The sequence below is a fragment of the Ipomoea triloba genome, chromosome 6 (genome assembly GCF_003576645.1).
Source record: "Ipomoea triloba cultivar NCNSP0323 chromosome 6, ASM357664v1".
NCBI classification, from domain to species: Eukaryota; Viridiplantae; Streptophyta; class Magnoliopsida; order Solanales; family Convolvulaceae; genus Ipomoea; species Ipomoea triloba.
The window spans coordinates 7,662,010-7,683,708 of NC_044921.1; the positions used below are offsets into that span (position 1 = coordinate 7,662,010).

Here is a 21,699-nt window from a genome sequence, read left to right on the forward strand (position 1 = left end):
TTTTTTTTTTTTTTTTTTTTTTTTTTTTTTGTAAAATAATTTTTAAAGGGTAATTGACATTTTATTATTGATTATTGATTTCTTTGAAGAAATTCTCATTTATTTAAATATATCCAGCAGAAAAACAGGAAACATTACATATAGAAATCGTAGGATGCGAAATGCGTGGAAAATATATAAATAGAAAAACTATAAGTATATATTTGTTCCTTAAATATGCATAGATATTGATTATATACTACTCGGTAGTTCTTTTTACAAAATAGATCTTAGATTTATTTTTAATTATAATTAGAGAAATGATCATAAAACGATTCATCAAATTTTCTTAAGTTTATTAGTAAGAAGCTACTTTGAAATACTAAAAAGCTTACTTTTAAAAGTTTTTATTCATTATAGATTTATTTTTTTTAATGTATATTTGACCATGAGAGGAGAGAAATATGAAACATCTTATAAAGAGTTGATAATATTTAATTGTAAATTTTTTGTATTTTTATATTTATAAATATAATTTGATTGTTTTTAGTATTGTGATAATAATATTATCATATGGCCACACTAGATACATTTTTTATTTGTAACTAGTGTAAATATTAAATGAAGGAGCCTCTTAACACTTAAATATGATTCATCATTTATAAAACTTGACCTGAAATTTAAATATCAGTTATTTTGTGAAATAAATAAAAGTAAATACAAGGACATAGTGGTCACAATCAATAGAAAGTTATGAAAGATTCTATCTGCAAAGGTGAAGCTAGTAGGGCCTCTTTTAAAACGTTAATAATATTCTCTAGATATTGTGTCCCTTGCTTTTGCGATATGTATCAGGAAGAATAAAAAGCATCCTTTGATTTTCAAGAAATTGAAAGGCGAGTAGCAATTTATTGCTAGACCTAAAGTTTGGAGTAAAACTTTCACTCAAGTTAATTTTTATAGTGGTGTTAATTTAACGTATATAATATGTGCATTATAAAGGGATCAGGATGTTTGGACCAATGAGAGGAAGGATAGTTTTAAATGAGAACAAACCCCTTAAGTAAAAGGTGAGTATTAAATTTAGCTGTCCATTAATGTTCATCAATGATTGAAGATTTTAGTAAAAAAAAGGTTCAATTTCATAATTATTATAAACATTCAAATTTGTAATATTTATAAACTAATCTCACTATTTTTCCTTTTTTTTTTTAATTAGCAACCATAAACTGTTGATCTGTCCAAATGGATGTATCAGATCAATCCTCCATTTTTTACATGAGAATCTATTCTCACTTGAAGGCTGAACCCCTATAAGGACAAGATCAATTCCATGACTACCTATTGTGCATCTTGTAATGTTTGATTGTGCATTCGCGGATAATTGATTGTGCATTTGGAAGCATTCTCCAAATTCACTATCAAGTATTTCCCAAAAAAAAAAAATGCGATGACATTGCTGCAATTACTTTTGCAATTACAATTGTACATCTATTAATGCGTAATTGTGCATTCGTAGATAACTAATTGTGCATTTGGAAACTTTTCTCCAAATTCACTATCAATAATTTTTCAAATGCACAGTTGAGCATTCTCAAATGTACAATTGTAATTACAAAAATGTCATCGCTTTTAATTTTTTTTTTTCAGTCATTGATGATCTTAGATAGACGAATGAGATTAGTTCTCACATTCTTAAGTGAATAGTTGTTCTCATTTGATCCCAATCATGTTCACATGAGAACTATCTCCCACGTAAAAACTATGGGCAAATCTGGGACTTTTATCTTCGATTTGTTTGTGGTTGGGATTTTTTAGATTTTTTACTTTAAAAAAAAATGAGTTTATTACTAAAATGGTCCATTGACTATTGCAAAATTACCAATTTGGTCTTCAACAATTTTTCGTGACCAATTAAGTCTCTCGACTTTAAAAAATTTAACCACTTTGGTCCTCCGTTTATTTTTCTGTTAAATATCCGTTAAATCAGGACCAAATTGGTAATTTTGCTATAGTCAAGGGACCAAATTGGTAATTAATTTTCACTGAAATGGTCCCTTGACTATAGCAAAATTACCAATTTGGTCCTGATTTAACGGATGTTTAACGGCAAAATAAACGGAGGACCAAATTGGTTAAAATTTTCAAAGTTGAGGGACTTAATTGGGCACGAAAAATTGTCGAGGACCAAATTGGTAATTTTGCAATAGTCGAGGGACCATTTCGGTAATAAACTCAAAAAAAAATTTATAGAGGGGTGTTTTGGTAATTTTGGAGCATGTTTTGAATGCTAGGAGTGATTTTAGGGGTTTACTTTATCGTAAATTTGGATTTACTTACTATTGTACTCTCCTTCTTCGCGTGGGGTTCTTTCTCCATCTTGCTTGAAGTTTTTCTTCTTTTGCATTTTCTTTTAGCCATGGGCTCAAGTTGGGTTTTTTTTTTTTTTTTTTTTTTTTTTTTTTTTTTTTTTTAAATTGTCTATTATTTGAGTATAATATTATCTATTTTTTTTTATTAACATATGTGTATTTTTTGTAGGCAATATACTAGTGTGCAATGTGGCCTCCTTAGGTGTGCATTTTCACTGTCGGTTGTGTGCATTTTGGATAATTTAGAAGAGGAGCAAGGTCATCTTGTAACAAGTGTGCATTTTCACGGTGGGTGGTGTGCATTTTGTTAAACCTATATGTACTGGTTGACATTTTCTAATATGTATTTGTTATTTGTGTTCCAGTAGTATAGGTTTGTTATAACTTCCTGCTAGTCCTTCTCATCTGTACTCTATTTATACCTAGCTCATTTTGTTCATCAATGCATAAGCTTTATATTATCTCAACATGGTATCCAGAGCCTGAAATCTCCAACGAAAGTTTTTTTTTTTTTTTTTTTTCATATTCTTTCATCTTTCCATGGCTACTATCACCCCTATAATTGCTTCCTCAAACAATACGACCATGACTGAGGTTGTCCAATTAACTACTCATGCTCACTTTCCCATCAAGCTCACTTCCACAAACTTCTCTGTTCGGAGGCGCCAGGTCCAGGCCACTCTTATTGGCTACAATCTGCTTGGCTACATTGATGGTTCGGTTAAAGAACCGACCAAGTTCACAGATACTGCTAACACCAGCAGGAACCCGTGCCATTTAATTTGGTATCGCCAAGACCAAATTATCATAAGTGCATTACTTGGGAGTTGTTTTGACACAATACAACCCCTCATTTCTTCGGCTACAATGACCCATTACGCATGGCTAAGACTTGTTGCCAGTTATGCTAGTGTCTCTCGAGGTAGAATTATTTCTCTCAAGGCAAAGCTAACAAAAAATCCGAGAGGTTCACGGTCTGTTACTAACTACCTCAATGATATGAGGTCCATTACTGACGATCTTGCATTAGCTCAAAGTCTAGTTTCTAATGAAGACCTAGTGGTTTATATTCTAACCCAGCTAGGGGAGGAATACAGTTCCATCATCTCTGCTGTCCGCATACGATCAACACCTATATCTTTGGGTGAATTAAGTGATGTTTTGACCGACCATGAACGACAATTAAAAGAAGTTGATGATGCCCGCCAGTCCCTTCTTGCCACTGCGAACGCTGCGCAAAGGACCTTCTCTTCATCACGGAACAATCAGTCATCGAACTCTACTCGGAGGTTTCGTAATAACAATAACTCCAATCGGCAAAGTTGGCCGCAAGGCGGGAATAACCGCTTTGGGGTGGTCTGCAAGTTTTGCAACTTTCCAGGACATGAAACGAAGGTATGTCGCAAGTTGCAAAATTTTTAAAAGAGCATAATGTTACACCTATGCAGGCCTCCACGCCTTTACAATCTCCTACAGCCAACTCCACGGTTGGTTCATCCTAGTCATAGCTATTTGATAGCGGTGCTTCCCACCATGCCACGCAGAGTATCACTCCTCTGCAGACATTCTTTGAATACAGTGGGCTGGACGAGATTCGCTTGGGTGACAGTAAATCCTTAACAATCTCTCATGTCGGATAATCAGCTATTCCCACTTCCTATTCTACTCTTACTCTTGAAAATGTCCTATGTTGGATAACTTCAACCAAACATAGGAATCTTGTATAACCAGTCAAATATAACCTTTGTTATCCTATATAACCCGAACCAAAGTTCACGGAATGTTAGATTACCTTAGGAAATGTTAGATTGATGGGAATGTTACATAACTGGGAATGTTAGATTCCTGTGTTTGGTTTAAAACTGAAGTATGCAAATAAGACAACGGAAATAAGATAAATTGATTAAAATGCCAAAAGCCCAATATTAGTAATAAGATAAGGGAATGTGAGATTACCTAAGAAATTGAGGTGTATCTCACATTCCCTTCCAATAGCTAAAAACTTCATGTAGAGGTTATGTTACATTCCCAGGGAAAATTACATAACTTGAACCAAAAATGAGAATTTTATATTCCCAAGCAAATATAACATTAGTTATCTTATATAACTTGAACCAAACGCCCCCTAAGGGTTATAAGCAACGCAAGGGCCTTGATTACTTCGACACATATTCTCCCATTACGAGAATAAATTCCATAAGAATGATACTTTCCATAAGCGCATTGCGGAATTTGGAAGTTCATCAAATGGATGTGAAAACCGCTTTCTTAAATGGCGAGTTAGATGAAGAAATCTATATGGAACAACCCAAAGGGTTTGTTGTTTCGGGCAAAGAAAAGAAAGTGTTTAGATTGGTTAAATCGCTATATGGTTTAAAACAAGCTCTTAAACAATGGTATGAGAAGTTTGACCATGCGATGTTAACCAATGTGTTCAAAATAAATGAGTGTGACAAGTGTGTCTACGTTAAGGAAATGATAGACAGGTATGCCATTCTTTGTTTATACGTAGATGGTATACTCATCGCTGGTAGTGATGATCGGATGATCAAATCTACCAAAAACATGTTAAATGCGAGATTTGACATGAAAGATATGGGTTTTGCTGATTTAATCCTCGAGATTAAAACCATTAGACGACCTGATGGTTTAGTATTAAGCCAAACTCATTATGTTGATAAATTCCTTGGGAAATTCAACAAGGATGATAATCAAGTGGCTATGACACCATTTGATACAAACGTTTTACTATCAAAGAATCAAGGAGATTGTATTTCTCAAGGAGAATACGCTCGGATTATTGGTAGTTTAATGTATCTAATGAGTTATACTAGGCCATATATTGCATTTGCGATTAGTAAACTCAGTCAAGGTTGCAAAATCGCGCCTAGGCGCCGGAAGGCCGGAATCGGCCTCCTCCACGACCGGCCGGCTAGGCGGTTTAGGCGCCGCTTAGACCGCCTAGCCGGCCACCGCGTCTCAACCCTTTTTTTGTTGCAAAATCATCACCCAGAACTCAGAAGCAGTCCGCCCACGCCCACGCCCGCTTTCGTTGCCGAAGCAGCCTCAACCCCTCCACTGCCAAAGCACCCTCAACCTCGTCGCTGGTCGCATCTTCCTCTACCACCTCCAGTCGCATCTTCCTCTGCTACCGTCAGTCGCAAGTGTTCTCTATTGATCAATCGCAACTCATAAGTGTTTTTTGTTGAGTGCTGAAGCTGATTTGGTTCTTCGTTGATCAATCGCACAGTGGCGCAGGTGATTTTTGTCTTCAGATTAAAGTTTCCAGATTTGGTTGATATGTAGAAGAAACCATATGTGGTGCTCTTTGGGACTCATTGGGAGATGAGGTGGGTTGAAAGAGCAGTGTTTGCTTTAAACTTTAGACACGTGAAACTGACAAATGTTTGGTTTATTGGGAAAGGGAAATGGAAAGCAATTAAAAAAACATAACATTAATAAAACTATGAAAGAGGACTGACTGGTTTAAAAAAATTAAAAAAAAATTTTAAAAAAATATAAATCGGGCGCCTAGCGTCTTTTTCAACCTTAAACTCAGTAGATATATGAGTAACCTTGGTGATATGCACTGGAAGGTAATTGTGAGGGTTATGAGATACGTAAGGGGGACTCATAACTTTGGACTGCACTATACGAGATATCCTGTTGTACTTGAAGGTTATAGCAACGCTAATTGGATATATGATATTAAGGACTCTAAGTCCACGAGTGGCTACATGTTTACAATAGCCGGTGTAGTTGTTGCATGGAAATCCTCTAAACGAACCATGATATATATATCCACGATGGAATCTGAGATGATAGCCTTAGACAAATGTTGCGAAGATGCTGAATGGCTATGCCATTTTGTCAAGGATATTCCTAGTTGGAAAAGACTTGTACCTCCAATATGTGTGCATTGTGATAGTTAAGCCACAATTGGTAAAGTACGGAGTCATATGTATAATGGTAAGTCTAGACATATACGTCGTAGACATAATACCATTAAACAACTTCTCACAACTTGTGTTGTCTCGGTTGACTATGTGAAGTCAAAAAAACAATGTATTGGATCCGTTAACCAATGGGTTAAGTAGAGAGTTGACACGAGGAATGGGTCTAAAGCCTTTAATTTGGAATAAAGTTCTATAGTGGATACCCAACCTAGTTGGCACCTAGGTTCAATGGGACAACTAAATTATGGAACGAAGCGTGTCACTGTGGGGCTCTTGGACTCCCTACCACTCCTCATTAGAACAGTGACTCTCGCACGAGGCTAGCACGATAATGCTTTGATGATTCAAATGTTGGTTGACATGTGTGAGTATGGGGATACTTGGAAAAGAATCACCTAGGTGAGAGAGAAGTGAGGGTCGCTTCAAAGGAGAATTGAATGGGCTCAATTCTTTAGAAACTCTTGCAGAACCAGGAATGGTGACCCACGACCAAAATGGGCGCACTCATGAGAATAGAACAAGGTTGGGAGGCTCCTGTGTGAGATATGTTATCGTCTACACAAATGACAATCAGTTCAAAGACATCGCGTTCTACCATACAACCAGTAGAGTAAATATATCTTCATAAGGAAAGGTTCAAAGGGTAACATCTGCTTGTCCTATGCAGGGATCGACCGTTGAACACAGTCGTCCCGGTTTTAAAACAACACCGAAAATCAATTTTTCATTCATGTGGGGGATTGTTGAAAAAATAGCATAAAATGGCATGGAAAGTGGCTATTTTGTGTTATAAATATATGTGGGGTCTACTTCCAATTTGGGTTAGGTCAAAGTGGATTTGAGTTCTTTGTATTTAGACGAAAATATTGATATATTGTATGCTCAAAACGGATAATGGGTGAATGTGAAATTGATTCTCAAAGTAAATCCATTTGAGTTAGAAAATGAATGTGGAATGGCTTTAAAGTAGCCTTTGTCCATATTGGTTTGGGAAGTGGATTCGCACCACTATATATATACAAGAACCTTTTAAGACATATTGAATTGTATAGCATAAAGGCTCCCTCTTACGCGCAAGGGAGTGCAAATCAAATCCCAAAATGAGCCTAAAAAGGCTTGACTCATGTATGTTAGCACTTGCAGGCACGGATGTCATCCAGAAAAGTGGTTGGCCTTGCAGACTAAGTTATGCCAACTTTTCAAAAATATTTTTCAACATTTTAGCCACTGTCCGAGTGGTAACGTCTCAAACTACCACTCGATTGGAGGACTTTCCATTCGGTCAAAGGGATTTGACCAAATGGTTGTTGTTGGTTCCTCCTCTCGTAACCTTCTGTATACCTCTCGGAGTAGTAACCATTCGGACCACTGCTTGAACATACCGTTCCTATTACCATTTTGGAGAATTAAATTCTTATGTTATGGAATTAATTTAATATTAATTCCAATTTTAAATTTTAGAATTAATCTGCAAGTTAATGGCTGTCAGTTTTGAAGGTTACAACGACTGATTTTATTATCAGTTCAAATGCTATTTATCTTTCTTCTCCGATATAAACATGGTTGAGCAACATATTTTATACACACGAATATCAACTTTCTACCTCTCAAAACTCTACTCTTCCTTCTCAATTTCTGTCCTCAAAACCTTGTTCTAGTTCGCCAGATTCTATTATTTGAGTGCTCAAACTTAGAATCATAGCTTGTTTTATCATGTGAAACCTAGGCTACAACACTCCTAACACCAAAGGGAGGTAGCATATAAGGTTTTGTGCTTGTTAATATTTTTTTTCGTGGAAATAATTCTTTTGTAGGATTATATTCCTAACATGGGCTGGATGTTCTCAAGCTTGTAATGCCTCTTAGACTAGAAGACAAGCACATATAATGACATTCTACCCGATCACATTATAAACGAGCATGTTAGGAATCTCTTCATACGTGGGCTGCATATTAGCAATGCCTCCGACCTCCTCAATGCATGCACGATTGCACGACATGTGGCTCACATGGAGAGCCTCTGTCATGTGACCTCTTCAGCCCTCTATATAAGGCACATTTAATACCTTGTGGAGAGGACTTTTGGACTTTAACCTAACCCATACTTGCTCCAGAACGTCCGACATATTGTCATAGTTACCCAAGCCCACATACTTGTATCCTGTAGTCCACGTAGATTTACTTGTATATTGTATTTGCTACATCACCCATTATTGTTGTTGTTGCATTGGAAAATATTGGCTTAATTTCTCACGTAAAAATGTTATATTATCAAAATGAAAAGTGATGAAAATAATAAATTAACTAAATAATTGAATAAGGTCAAATTAGCCACTAAACCATACACAAAGATGTAATTGACCTCCTAAACTTGTAAAAAAAAATATGCAATTTAGTCAAAATTCACCTGCCCCAGATTAATTGCTGACATGGCGTCACTAACGGATCCACAGTACGGGCAGTTGCCCCCACTTCCCCCCACCCCCATCCCCTTTATATATATATATATATATATATATATATATATATATATATATATATATATATATTGTTTGTATAGGTCCCTTGTATATTAACTTATAAATACTAAATTTACATAAACTTAAACAAAGGATGAATTAGTTTAGATGGTAAGGAATAAGGTTCATATATAATTGTTAGGAGTTCAAATCCTATAACATGAAATTTTGTTTTATGCCCTTTTAAATATTAATAGTGAAATTATAATTGTTATTAATGAGATTAATTAATTTCTATTTCTAATTGATTTTTTTTGTAATTAACTTTGTGTTTTTCTTCCTTGTTTCTTAATATTAATAGTGATATGAGTAATTTATAATAAGTTTTGTATTCGAACTATTTTATCTAATTAATTGTATTTCATATTTTGTTTTGAATTTTTTTATTATTATCTCATTTTGATGTATTTTAATTTTTCATCCCTAGTCCCAATATTGATGGCTTGGCTCTAAGTATTTTATTTTTTGTTTTGTTTTTTTTTTAAGAGTTAATTCCATTTTTAGTCCTAGATTTATAGGTGACAATCCACTTTTAGTCCTTTTTTTAATTATTAGAACATCCTCATTTGATCATAGTATTATTGTGGCATGGCCATTTTTAGTTCTCCATCAACAAAATGGTTAAAATATCGTTAAATACAAAGACATTTCAATCTTTTTTATACAAAGTATGTTAAACTGTTATATTTTTTATGTTTATTTTTTTTTTTGAAAACAATCATAATTGAAGACCGAAATGTTCTTGCATTTAACGATATTTAAACTATTTTATTGATAAAGGGCAAAAAATGGTCATGCCACAATAATACTAGGACCAAAAGTGGATGTTCTAATAAAAAAGGGACTAAAAGTGGACTCCTACCTATAAATCTAGGACTTAAAATGGAATTAACTCTTTTTTTTTTTTAATATCTCATTGGTTTTTAATATTTTGCCCTACTGGTAAAGATTTCTGGGTCCGCCCCGGCATGGCTGTTAACCTCTAATAAATTATTTTATTTTTTTGTTTTATTAATTTTAAATATGATTTTTAAAAAAAAGGAAAAAAAAAAAGCAAAACAAAACCCAACGACCACCCCTTAATGTTGCAAATGACAGTAGCTCTCCATATCCTTGTGTCCATCCAGCAACCTGGAAATTGGCTCAATGCTGGACTTCAGAGGTTTCTGAAAAATATAAATTCTAACAACCTGTTTGCCCTCAAACTAAGTTCCATATGGCACAGTGGTGCTCAATTCCAGATCTTGTGCCAATTTATTTACAAGCGATCGAGTTCCACTTAAAGGTATAACTGAATCTTCATCTCAACTGTTAAAATTGCAGCATAAAAATGTCATCATCATTCATGGTCTCAAGTTGAGGAGCCAAAGTTATGAATGTGTAACTAAAGAAATATATATATATATATATATATATATATATATATATATATAATGCTGCCTCCCTTTTCTCTCTAGCCTTTCCCTGCTGCTCAACTTCGGCTTCCACCGCCAGTCACCGGCCGGAGCTCTAATGGAGCTTTGAGCCGGCGGTTTTGGTCACCTCCCATGTTTGCTCTCGCTCTTCTTGCGCCCCGACCACAGTCGCAGTTCCGTCCGCCCTCCGACCACTGCCGCAGATCTTCTTCCGTTTTCTCTCCATTTGAATAAAATAAAAGTAGGTAGATATTGGGGTTTGTGTTGGTAGTCTTGAACTCTCAACCCTACTTTGACTTTACCCACTTTTTATTTTCTCTATTATTGTGTTTTCCTCTCGTTAGTTTCACGAGCATTTTTCCTCTCGTTATTTTCATGAGCTTTTCATTTTCATTAGCATAAATCGTTTAGTTTGGTTTCGACAAGTGTTGATCTTATCCTGGGCGAGCAAAAAAGAATGATGACAAAGACCCAGATCTTTGATGAAGCTTTAAGCTCCCTGAAGGAACATAGTTTCATAGTTATGAAACAGTCTCCGATTCAAGTTTTCTATAGCTTAGAAAAGTTGTTTCTATGTCTGACTGTAAGGAATGGTTTACCATTTCATTGATCATTGATGTAAACGTTTTATGTTATGAATTAATGGAATAGTTACGTTTATCTCCAAAAAAAAAAAGAAGAAATATATATATAGAATTCGGTTGACATGAGAACCACTCCCTAAGTAAGAATGTGTGCAAAAATTTAAACCATCTATCTACAAGATCTGATTGATAAAAAATATATAGGTAAAGACAAAACCAACCCCACCCTCCCGGAGACGAAGCTTGCATTTCATAGCTGATTTGAATCTTTTTTTTTTTTGTGACATTTCCTTTAACATTTGTGATTAACTCGAATGAAAAAAAAAAATCTTTGTGTAGCATTGTGTGTGTGCGTGTTTTTTTTTTCTCTCTCTTTTCTTTTCATATTCTTTATATTGTACTATATATTTTATATTCTTACCAATTGTACCTTACTATGTAAAATACAAATATACACATACATATGTGTATATGTGGTTTCTAGATAGTTTAACTTAATAATAATTTTGGATCAATGAATAATGTATATCTATTTTAATATAATTTCTCATTTAAAAATTTAGCTTTTACTCTTCTTTTTTTTAAGCCCCACCACCATGATTAAAATTTATGACCATCAATTTGGAATGATAACCCCAATGCAATCACACTATATATGGTAGTTGACTTTCGCCTTTTACTTATTTTAATTTGTTGGGCGAAGATTTGGAGGGTTGAGTCCATCATCTTTTATCAAAATGTGGTGTTGATTGCAACGCAAGTATTAGGAAATAGTTAAAGTTGTGTCTTCACTACTACATATGCCTTTTAGCATAATGGTAAAAACTTAGGGTGTGTTTGGTTGGTGGGTTTAGGCATAAGGAATGGGTATGAAAATGATTGTTTGTGTTTGGTTGATAGGTTTTGTGAATGCTACTATGGGTTTGGAATACCCCATTAATGACAAAACCCATACCCTTAATAAATAAGGGTTCCATCTCCCTTCCTCATTTCTTCCCCAACTATTAATAACCATTCTCATTCCACCCAACTTCCAAACATGCTAAATACTTTCACCAAAACCCATTATCATTACCAAGTATTTGATAGCCATTCCGATTCTGATTCCCATATGCGAACCAAACGCACCCTTAATCTTAATAATTGGTATCATAGTATGTCACAGGAAAAAATGTGGCACTCATTGTTACGCAAGTAAAAGAAAATAAAGTTATGCATTCGCTACTAGTTATTATAACTTTTTGCATAGTGATAATCACTTGATCCTGAAATAATTAACTTATTTTTATTATTAAAAATTGACTTTTCTTTAGAGTTTACCTTTCATTTGTATGTTAATTACTTGATGTGAAATATGCATGTGTGCATACACACGTTGCGTGGCGGCTTGAAGAGGTGAGTTAAACATCTTGCAGCCATCGAAACATGGCATTAACTACTATACAAGTATAATAAAATAAAGTTATACATTCTCTACTAGCTATAACTTTTACCGTAATGATAAGTGCTTGATATATATATATATATATATATATATATATATATATATATATATATATTCCATCTTATAATAATTAAAAGAAAAGATGTATGCATTTTTAGTGGCATTTTGTGCATGTTTATAGCTAGTACCCTTCATACAAAAGATCAGAATTATATTAAAATTCCCTACATTCAAAATTTGTTTAAGATTAGACTAAAGTGTTGCCCCAACTCTAAGATGGGAAGCATTGATCATTCTTAACGCTTTATTATTAAGATACATTTACTATGCAAAACTTTACACTTAGTAGCGAAGACAATTTTATTATATTTGTGTAGCAGTCAGTGTCACGCTTTAATGACATGATGTTAGGCTCAACCCTCTAAACGCCCGCCCCAACATCTACAATGCATGAAAAGTGTTACAAAGAAAAGCATTTTCATATTTCAAACACGTTTTCACATTTAAAACTCACATGAAATATATATATCTATATATATAAAAAAGAAATTTTAGGGTGTGTTTTAAATCAAGGGTGTAATGGGTTTATGATGTACTACTTTTAACACTAATGGAGTTAATATTTACACATATTTAAGGAAAAACATAAAATTTGTGAAAAACTGTACTATCTATATTTTTAAAAATCTACATGTTTTTCCTCATTTTGTGTTTTTAAATTTTAAAAATTATTGTTTCCCTGTATGTAATGTCGCATTTTTCATTACCTAAAAGTCATCTTAATTACAATCATCTGTTCATAACTGCTTTCTCAACTCTACTTGAGGCTCGAACTCACACCTTCCATATAGGAGTGCAATCATATCGGGTGCCACTAGACTCTAGACAACAAGGTCTTAATTATAATATTTAACTTGAGAAGTGATTTTCTTGGCGCATGGCCGGATTTTAGGGCGTGCAAAATGGCAACAACACAGGGCTTCAATTTTTAGAGGGTCCAATATTTATTTTTGACCTAGCTACTTAAGAAATTTAAAAAAAAAAAATCTACAATTAATCCTTTTTTTTTGAATACTACTAACTCTATTACAATGCAATTTTGTTCATAACTACTTTCTCAGCCTATTGAAGCACAAGAGTCAGTATTGACTCCACTGAGACTCGAACCCACCACCTCCCGTATAAAGAGAAGGGTTTGATACCACTGGACCACAAGGTCCTTGGTATCTATAATTAATCCTAAAACACATCAATTTCAAATCACTTCTCTCTCCTACTAATTAGGACCTAATTTATTGAGCATGACAAAACTATTATGTTTCCCAATGGCATATATGATGTCTCAAGCTCTGAATCTATAGAGATAACTCAAAGTAAAAATCATATATTTTATTTATTTATAAGAACAGTGCCACAAAAATTCAAAAAACTAGCCCAGTCCTGCCGACAAAAGCATATACTCCCTTTGTCTCATTTTATCTGTCTTACTTACTATTCATTGGTCAAACCAACTCTTTCTTCTTTGTTTATTTTCTTTATTATTTTTTACTTATTTTTAAATTTGAATTTTTGTGTTTAATAGTACTTTTAGTGTAGTTTCTAACTATATAAATTTTGTATATTAATACTAAACGTAATATTATAAAAAATTAAATAAAAATAACTTCAGTCAAGCCTCGTTAACCAGACACATATAATGGAAGGTGGAAGTATTATATACCAGCATGACAAAGAGTACATTTGCAGATGCAGCAGCTTCACATCGTATTACATCCGTACGTGCGTGAAACAACATTACTCTACTCCATCAATACTCTTCCCCCAATACTCCATCAATACTTTTCCATTACACCCTTGATTTAAAACACACCCTCTATATATATATATATATATATATATATATATATATATATAGGCCACTGCTCCCGTGTGTCCACCATCCTCCATAAGTTCATGTGGACAATCTAGATCCATTGATCTTGAAACTACTTATGGCTAGGATTTAATGACATTATTTTAAAAACCTTTTTACCGCTGTAATTCCAAGAATTGATTTGTAATTTTATAATGGTTATTTATTTGGATTAAATTTAATTATAGGTGATTTGCATGTTTTTAGGAACATATCATACGGTAACCATGGAATTCGAATTTCAAAAATTCAACGCGTAGGATTCTGAACTGTGCATCGTGGGCTTTTTATTTGTGCAGCTCCATAGTAGTTGTCAATTATGTAGAGTTTATGATTGCATTAGTCTTGAATTGCATTGAGGTTGCACCGTCGGCATATAATAGATATTAGGTTTTTTTTTCATCTTTTGTACTGTGCTCGTTTTTTTTTTTTTCGAATTTGTGTGCAACTACATACATGATAGATGTGTTCCAGGTTTTGGTATTGTGCAACTATGTGCGTATGGCTAACTGGGGGTTGATCTGTGCACAACTTTGTGGGCTACTGTGCAACTTCAAGAATTGTGCATGTTCACTAGTTCTATTGTGCAACTTATAATTCTATTATTTTCATCTGTGCAACAGTTTTTGTATCTCTGTGTTTTTTGAATCGGGATTATTAGTTCAGATGGTTTGTCACTACACGTGTACGGTTGTTTCCCTATTTAGAGAGTAGGTTACTGATGCGTAGCAAAAATAAGTGATGGTGAGTGTACAGGTGTGAAATGTCGTTCCGCTGAGGATTGGGGGTTATGGCACGTAATATGCAATCACAAAACTAGGCACTAGCATAAGGAGATCAACAAGAAGCTAAGCAAACGACAACAAGGTAGAGCAAACACATATGAACAATAGATAAATATAAAATAAATAAATAGGACTCAAGTTAGCGCGGGATTACCATCTAGATGCTTCAACAACCTACGGGGTTAGGGAAAACAAATACTAGCGGGAATGCACATAGGAATCCTAGTCTAAAGCAACAATTGTAAGCAAATAAACAAGGATTAGAGCAAGGATTGCCTCACTTTCATGATGTATCAATCCCAGCTCTTAAAACACAAAAGCATTTTAAACCCCCAATTTCCCCTATTTTCATGGGAAGAAATCGGGTCTATGCAAGGGGTGACACGAATTCATCACCCAACTCTCATTGAAGCAAGGAATCCTCCAAATACATGTCAATGAATATGTACATCAAACATAAGCAAGATTCAAACACAATACCCTCATAAAAACATGAATCCCAAGTTGGGGTTCTTCCCCTTTTTCACAATAATCACAACTTAAGCATCAAAATAGATAATAACTTTTAGCATACAAATAATAAGTGTTTAATTCTAATAGATAGTATTTTGAACATAGTTTCTAAATATTATTAATATGTAACCAGGCATTTCAAAATACCAAAGTTAAAAATAGTAAGGATTTTGGACTATTATTTAAATGTTTTATATCAATTATTGCATAATATTATTTTGGTAATGTAGTGTTACACTAGAATTTTCCAATAATAATGCATTGTACATCAAAACATGCATAAGTTGATTTGAGATGATGGATGTCATAGATGAAGAGAATCTCTAACAAGGACATTGAAGGGTCTCATCAGCTGATCAATGTACTCAAACTAAATTGTTGCAAATATAAATAAATATAATATATAAAGGAAAAAATTTCAGTCACAAATGCAGAAATGATCATAAAAATGTGACAATGCCCTTCTATTGTTATAAAAAGAGACACAGTACTCATCGTTGATTTACGAAAAAGTTCACAAGTGCTATCCAAAAATGCATTCTGGGTGAAACTCGTTTTATGGCCTTAGCTGAGAAAGAAATATAAGGAAGTAAACCAGCCTGCTTAAGTTGTCCATAGTTGATCGGCTCAAACAAAATAAAATCATTAGACAACTCTCACGAGGAGTCAAACTCATAACCTTATGGCAACCAAATCAACTGTCTGACTAACTCGGCTGGAGTTGCCCCAATCTGTACTCAACTCGCATGTTGTAGAACAGACGTTTATTGTCTCCTACAACAAGAGTTTTTTCCACTTTTGGTCCTATGACTTTAGTGTCTCCGTCAATTTAGGTACACAACTTTCATTCCTGACATAAGTAGTGCTTGACTTTGATTTGTTTTCCACTTTTAGTCCTTGACTTTTATTTTTTTTCCACTTTTAGTCCTTTTAGCCATATGAGCGACAACTTTTAGGGTGTGTTTGGTAACCCGTAAAATGACTTCCGGAAAATGTTTTCCGAGTTTTCTGTGTTTGTCAACGTCAGGAAAATGTGGTCAACGGAAAACATTTTCCGTTGACCAAGGAAAATCAATTCATTTTTCCGTAAAATGACTTACGGAATCACCAGAATAGTTGTTTCGCATGTTTTCGACCAAAACCAAGTCATATCACCCATGACCATGGACCAAGGAGGTGGGGAAACCGTCGGAAACCTTTGCTACATTTTTTTATCATTTTTATTTTTTTATACATTCTATTTTTTTTATTAAATACCATTATTTTAATAACTATTATAATTTTTTATATTTTAAATAAAACAATTACAATATTTAATTATACAATTCTATCCATTTTCCAGAAAATGAACCAAACACACAAAGACAGTTTTCCACAATACATCAAAACACTGGAAATGAAACTGTTTTCCGGAAAATGACTCATTTTCCAGAAAACATTTTCCAGAAGTCATTTTCCTGCTTTCCAAACGGACCCTTAATTGAGATCAAAAAATTATTGTGCCATTAAGGGTAAAAGTGTCTTCTAATAAAGTCCTAACTATATTTATAAATAAAATCAGAGAAAAAATAGGAAAAAGAAACGTTATTTGCTTGTTCTGTTTCGCCTTTTAAGCGACAATTTTTAATCGGAATCAACAAACTGTTGTGCCATTAAGGGTAAAAGTGTCTTTTGATAAAGCTCTAAATACATTAAACGTTATTTACCCTTAATGGCACAACAGTTTGTTGATTCCGATTAAAAATTATCGCTCAAATGGTCGAAAGGACTAGAAGTGAAAAAAAAAATCAAAGTCAAGGACTAAAAGTGGAAAACAAATCAAAGTCAAGCACTACTTATGTCAGGAATGAAAGTTGTGTACTTAAATTGACGGAGGCACTAAAGTTATAGGACCAAAAGTGAAAAAAAACTCCCTACTACAAATGAATATATCTATTTATGCTTCTGTTGTTAAAAAAGAGACGTTAGAATAAGCGGGCGTGTATTGTTTTCTACAATGAAATTATGAAAACATATGGTTATTTATGTACTAGTGATTTTTTTTTTAAATGAGGGAAAATGATTAAATATATCTTTGATTTTTAGCCTTTGAACTTTAAAAATGTGCAATTATACATTCAAACTTGTCATTTTGGTGCATCTAAACTCAATAGCCGATTATTCACATGGAATAACCCATCATTAGGATTTTGTCCACAACTCTAGTGACCGACGAATGGTCGCCATTGCCATCGAAGAAGAAGGTGACCATCCGGTTGTTTTCTCTATCAAGTGGAGAAGGCGACCAATCTAGTTGCCTTTCCCACTGGAAAAAGTGCCCAGATGTCATTTTTATTTTTTTGAATTTCGGCGATTTTACAGCGGTCAACGATGATAAATAATGGTATTTTACCGGTAAATAAAATTTATTTGACTCATTTTGACAAGTTTGAATATTTAATTGCACATTTTAAAATTCAGGAGTTTAATTGTTATTTTGTGCAAAGTTCAATGATTTATTTGACCATTATCCCAAAAAATAAAAAATGACAGTATATTATTTTGATTGAGTAGAAGGTATTACAAATTTTTCCTATATATAAAAAAAAAATGCCATAACATAGAATCCTCAGTGCAAAATAAGGTAAATATATACAAATTTAAAAAAAAAAAAAAACTATTTGTGGTAAATTTTATATTAAACGTGTATTGTGACAAGTATCATTGTTATGTTTTATATTTATTGTTTATTTTTTATTTATGAAAAAGTTCGTACCTGCTATCGAATATATGTTTTGGTGAAGTTTGCTTTGTGATCGTAGTTAGCAAGCAAATTAAAGAGTTACAAAAAGGTACATCAACCTAGGTTGCTCATAAATGACTAATTCAAATAAAAAATATCAATAAATATCTTTCATATAGATAAATTAACTTAAATTGGCCTCACACGTTATGTTTTTAATTTGTAGATTTAATCTACCCAATATTGTACATATTTACATGCCAAACAATTAAAGATCGAACAGCATGCAGAATCCTAAAAGCTGAAACAATGACTAGACAAAGTAGTACTAGATCGAACAACAATATTGTAATGTTGCAGTGTCGAAATGTTTCAGTCTAAACACCTAAAAAAACTCAAAATAAATAATTCTAAACATATAAAGAATTCAAGAGAAAGAGGATCATCATAATCATAATACATACTGTATATAATATTATCCTCTCTCTCTATATATATATACATATACATATACATATATACATATATATATATATATGTATGTATGTATATACATACATATATATATATATATATATATATATATATATATATATATACTAGTCTTTTCTATGCGCGATGTGCAAAAACAAATATTCAATATTTATATTTTTAAAGATAACTAACAAATTAAATCCTTACTAATTAAAATATATATGAAATCAAATTTATTTAGTATATTAATCCAATATATAATGTCTACAAATATTATTATCATTAAAGAATATAAATATATGGTGGATATATGTGTATGATAACAATAATGGAAAAGATAACGGAAGTTATAACGATATAAGTATTTTTGTCCAAAAAATTATATAGTACAACTCTAAAAGCACAATGTACAAAATGATTAGCACTAAAAATATGGACATAAATTAGGGATATAACTTTGAGTGAGACTTATTATATTTTTAGATAACATTGCTTCTTTCCTTATGAGGTAGTACAATATAATCCCACATAATGAGAAAAACTACTTATTTAAGTATGAATGAAATATTATACTCTTTAGAATAGATAGAGTGGATTGAATTGTTTATGTCCAAAAAAATTCATCGCCTAATTAACAATGAATCGTGATATTTTGATGATCTTTTCTATCTAATAAATGGGGAGTCTGCTTTCATATATATTTAAAATCGTTTGCCCTACACCCACCCCAAAAGTATATGCTTCAATAGGAATCATAATACATGGCTAGATTAGAAATATATGAAAAAACGTCTGTCTTAACTCAATAGGTAAAGTACATTATATTACGTAGTTCAAGCATTTGCGACTTACCCATTCAGTGATTTTAGTAATGAACATTCTCAAATTAGATTGGGTCGGGTGGATTTAAGAAAAATTATATCAATTACCAATTTATTACTATAAAAAAAAGTCATTTAAAAAAAAGTAGGCAAGCTAGGTACTAGCTAGATTTAAACAACCACTAGAGTAGTATATCATCAATGAGAGACATAAATACAAGACTAGCCTAGGGTTTTTTGCAACACTAGTTTAGGGTTGATCATCAATCATATATGCATCAAGAAAGTGCAAACTTCATAAATTAATCTTAATTTGGTACCTAAACCACCTAGACATAACAATACTTTCCAATCATTTGCAAATTGTAGAGCAATTAATCACCTTGGACCCATAATTTCCATTTTAATCTCTAAAATAAAGTACCAATTAACTCTTTCAACACCTACCATATCATAAATTATATATATCAGTATAAACTTCAAATTATGTATCAAATACAGTCTATCTAAAATTTGATGCACATCGATGATAGTAGAAAATTAAACTATAACATATATAAATGAAACGAACCCACAAATTTGTTTCAATATAGTGGACCAACACAGCTGATTCTTGAATCTATCTGATGAATCTTCAGAACCATAATCTGGGCACAGCTGATATATAGAGTGGTGATGTTAGATACACATATAAATACATATATAAAGTAAGTATATAGGAATTGAAATATATATAGTGAAGATCAGAGATGAGAATGAAGAAGCTAATAATAAGGCTTTTATTGGAAATTAAAGCAGGAATGTAAATTTTACCATTTTCTCCTTGCAAATATTCAAGAAGCCGATTGCATCTGAAAGCTAGGGGTAGCAGTAGGTTCTTCATTAGCCTTGAGAACATTATTAGTATTATTATTAGTACTAGGATTATTAATAATGTTTGTCTTTATTATCTTCTTCTTCTTCTTTTTCTTGTATGGGATTCCTCTTGCCTTAGCCTGAGAATCTCTGACTTCCCTGAGATAAACGCGAATGGCGGCGCTAGCAAAGGGGTTGGTCTCCGGCAAGCCGCCGTTCTCCTCGTAGGCGGCGCGGAGGCGGCCGATGAGGGCGTCGAGGCTTCCCCAGGCTTGGCGGAGAGGGCAGGTGCAGGGGCCGGCGGGGTCGGGTTGGCCGAAGAACACGCAGGCGTGGGAGTGGACCTTAGTTTTTCCGAACTGGTCGAGGTATTTAAGGAAATCCAGGACGTGGGAATAGTGGCACTGTGATAGCGCCACTGCCGGCCGTTGATTCTTCAGGTACTGCCCGAACGTGTTCCAGTCGCGCCGCTTCTGCGACTCGTACCGGCTCAGCTGATGATGAACGCCGCCGCCGCCGCCGCTGCCCGGTTGCTGTAACTGCAGCGGCTGAGGAGGAGTTGCCATCGTGGCGGCTAATCTCGACGACGATGACCCTTCGCCGTACTCTCTTCTCTCATCCGTACTACTGGACGTCATCATGGCTGGATATATATATGAGAGCTAGCTTGCTAGCTGCAGAGAAGAGAGAGAGAGAGAGAGAGAGTTTTAATGGAGATTTTAATATGATGAATGATGGAGGAGCTGAGGTGAAAGAAGACATGAAATGGGTCCAAAGGAATTCAAAGTGCTTTTAGGTCATATCTTTTTTTTTTTTCTTCACTGCATTACTCCGTATTATTATTTTACTCCTTTAATTGTGTACTACTAGTATGAGATGTTTTTCATTTTTATTTTTATTTTTATTGCGATGAGAGAAATACGCAATTATTATCTAATAAGAGCGTCTACAGGGTTATTCTACCTTGTGACCTTTGTAAGAGTGTCTACGGGGTAATCCTATCTTGTGACCTTTGTAAGAGTGTCTACTGGGTAATTCTACCTTGTGACCTTAGCAAGCAAAGACTTTAATTTAAATGAGGTAAATCAACATATGTTGTCATAATTAATGATCAGCTTAAACCAAGAAGGTCAATCGATTTTTTTTTTTTTTGGATGGATGGAAGCTTGGAGAGTTGGAGGGTTTAGTCTAACACCTTGCCATCGAAATTTGGTGTTAATTGTTATGTAAGTATAAGTAAATAAAGTTGTACATTTGCGGGTAATTATAACTTTGTGTGTAATGGTAAACGATCTATTACGATTATTTTTTTTTTTTTAAATAAAATTTTAAATTTATTTCCTTTTTA

At 33.6% G+C, this 21,699-nt stretch overlaps 1 protein-coding gene across 1 annotated transcript; it reads right to left on the reverse strand.

Moving 5' to 3' along the window:
• Positions 1-19,891: 19,891 nt before the first annotated feature.
• LOC116022941 (protein LIGHT-DEPENDENT SHORT HYPOCOTYLS 10-like) lies at positions 19,892-21,172 on the reverse strand. The gene is made up of 2 exons (XM_031263856.1): positions 20,310-21,172; positions 19,892-20,153 (listed from the first exon to the last, which is right to left on the reverse strand). The coding sequence occupies exon 1, from the start codon at positions 20,990-20,992 to the stop codon at positions 20,330-20,332; it is 663 nt and encodes a 220-aa protein (XP_031119716.1). The 5' UTR covers positions 20,993-21,172; the 3' UTR covers positions 19,892-20,153; positions 20,310-20,329.
• Between the last annotated feature and the right edge of the window lie 527 nt (positions 21,173-21,699).

What these genes read in the sequence shown, in the direction of transcription:
- LOC116022941 (XM_031263856.1), bottom strand. Translation starts at nt 20,992, where the DNA reads ATGATGACGTCCAGTAGTACGGATGAGAGAAGAGAGTACGGCGAAGGG.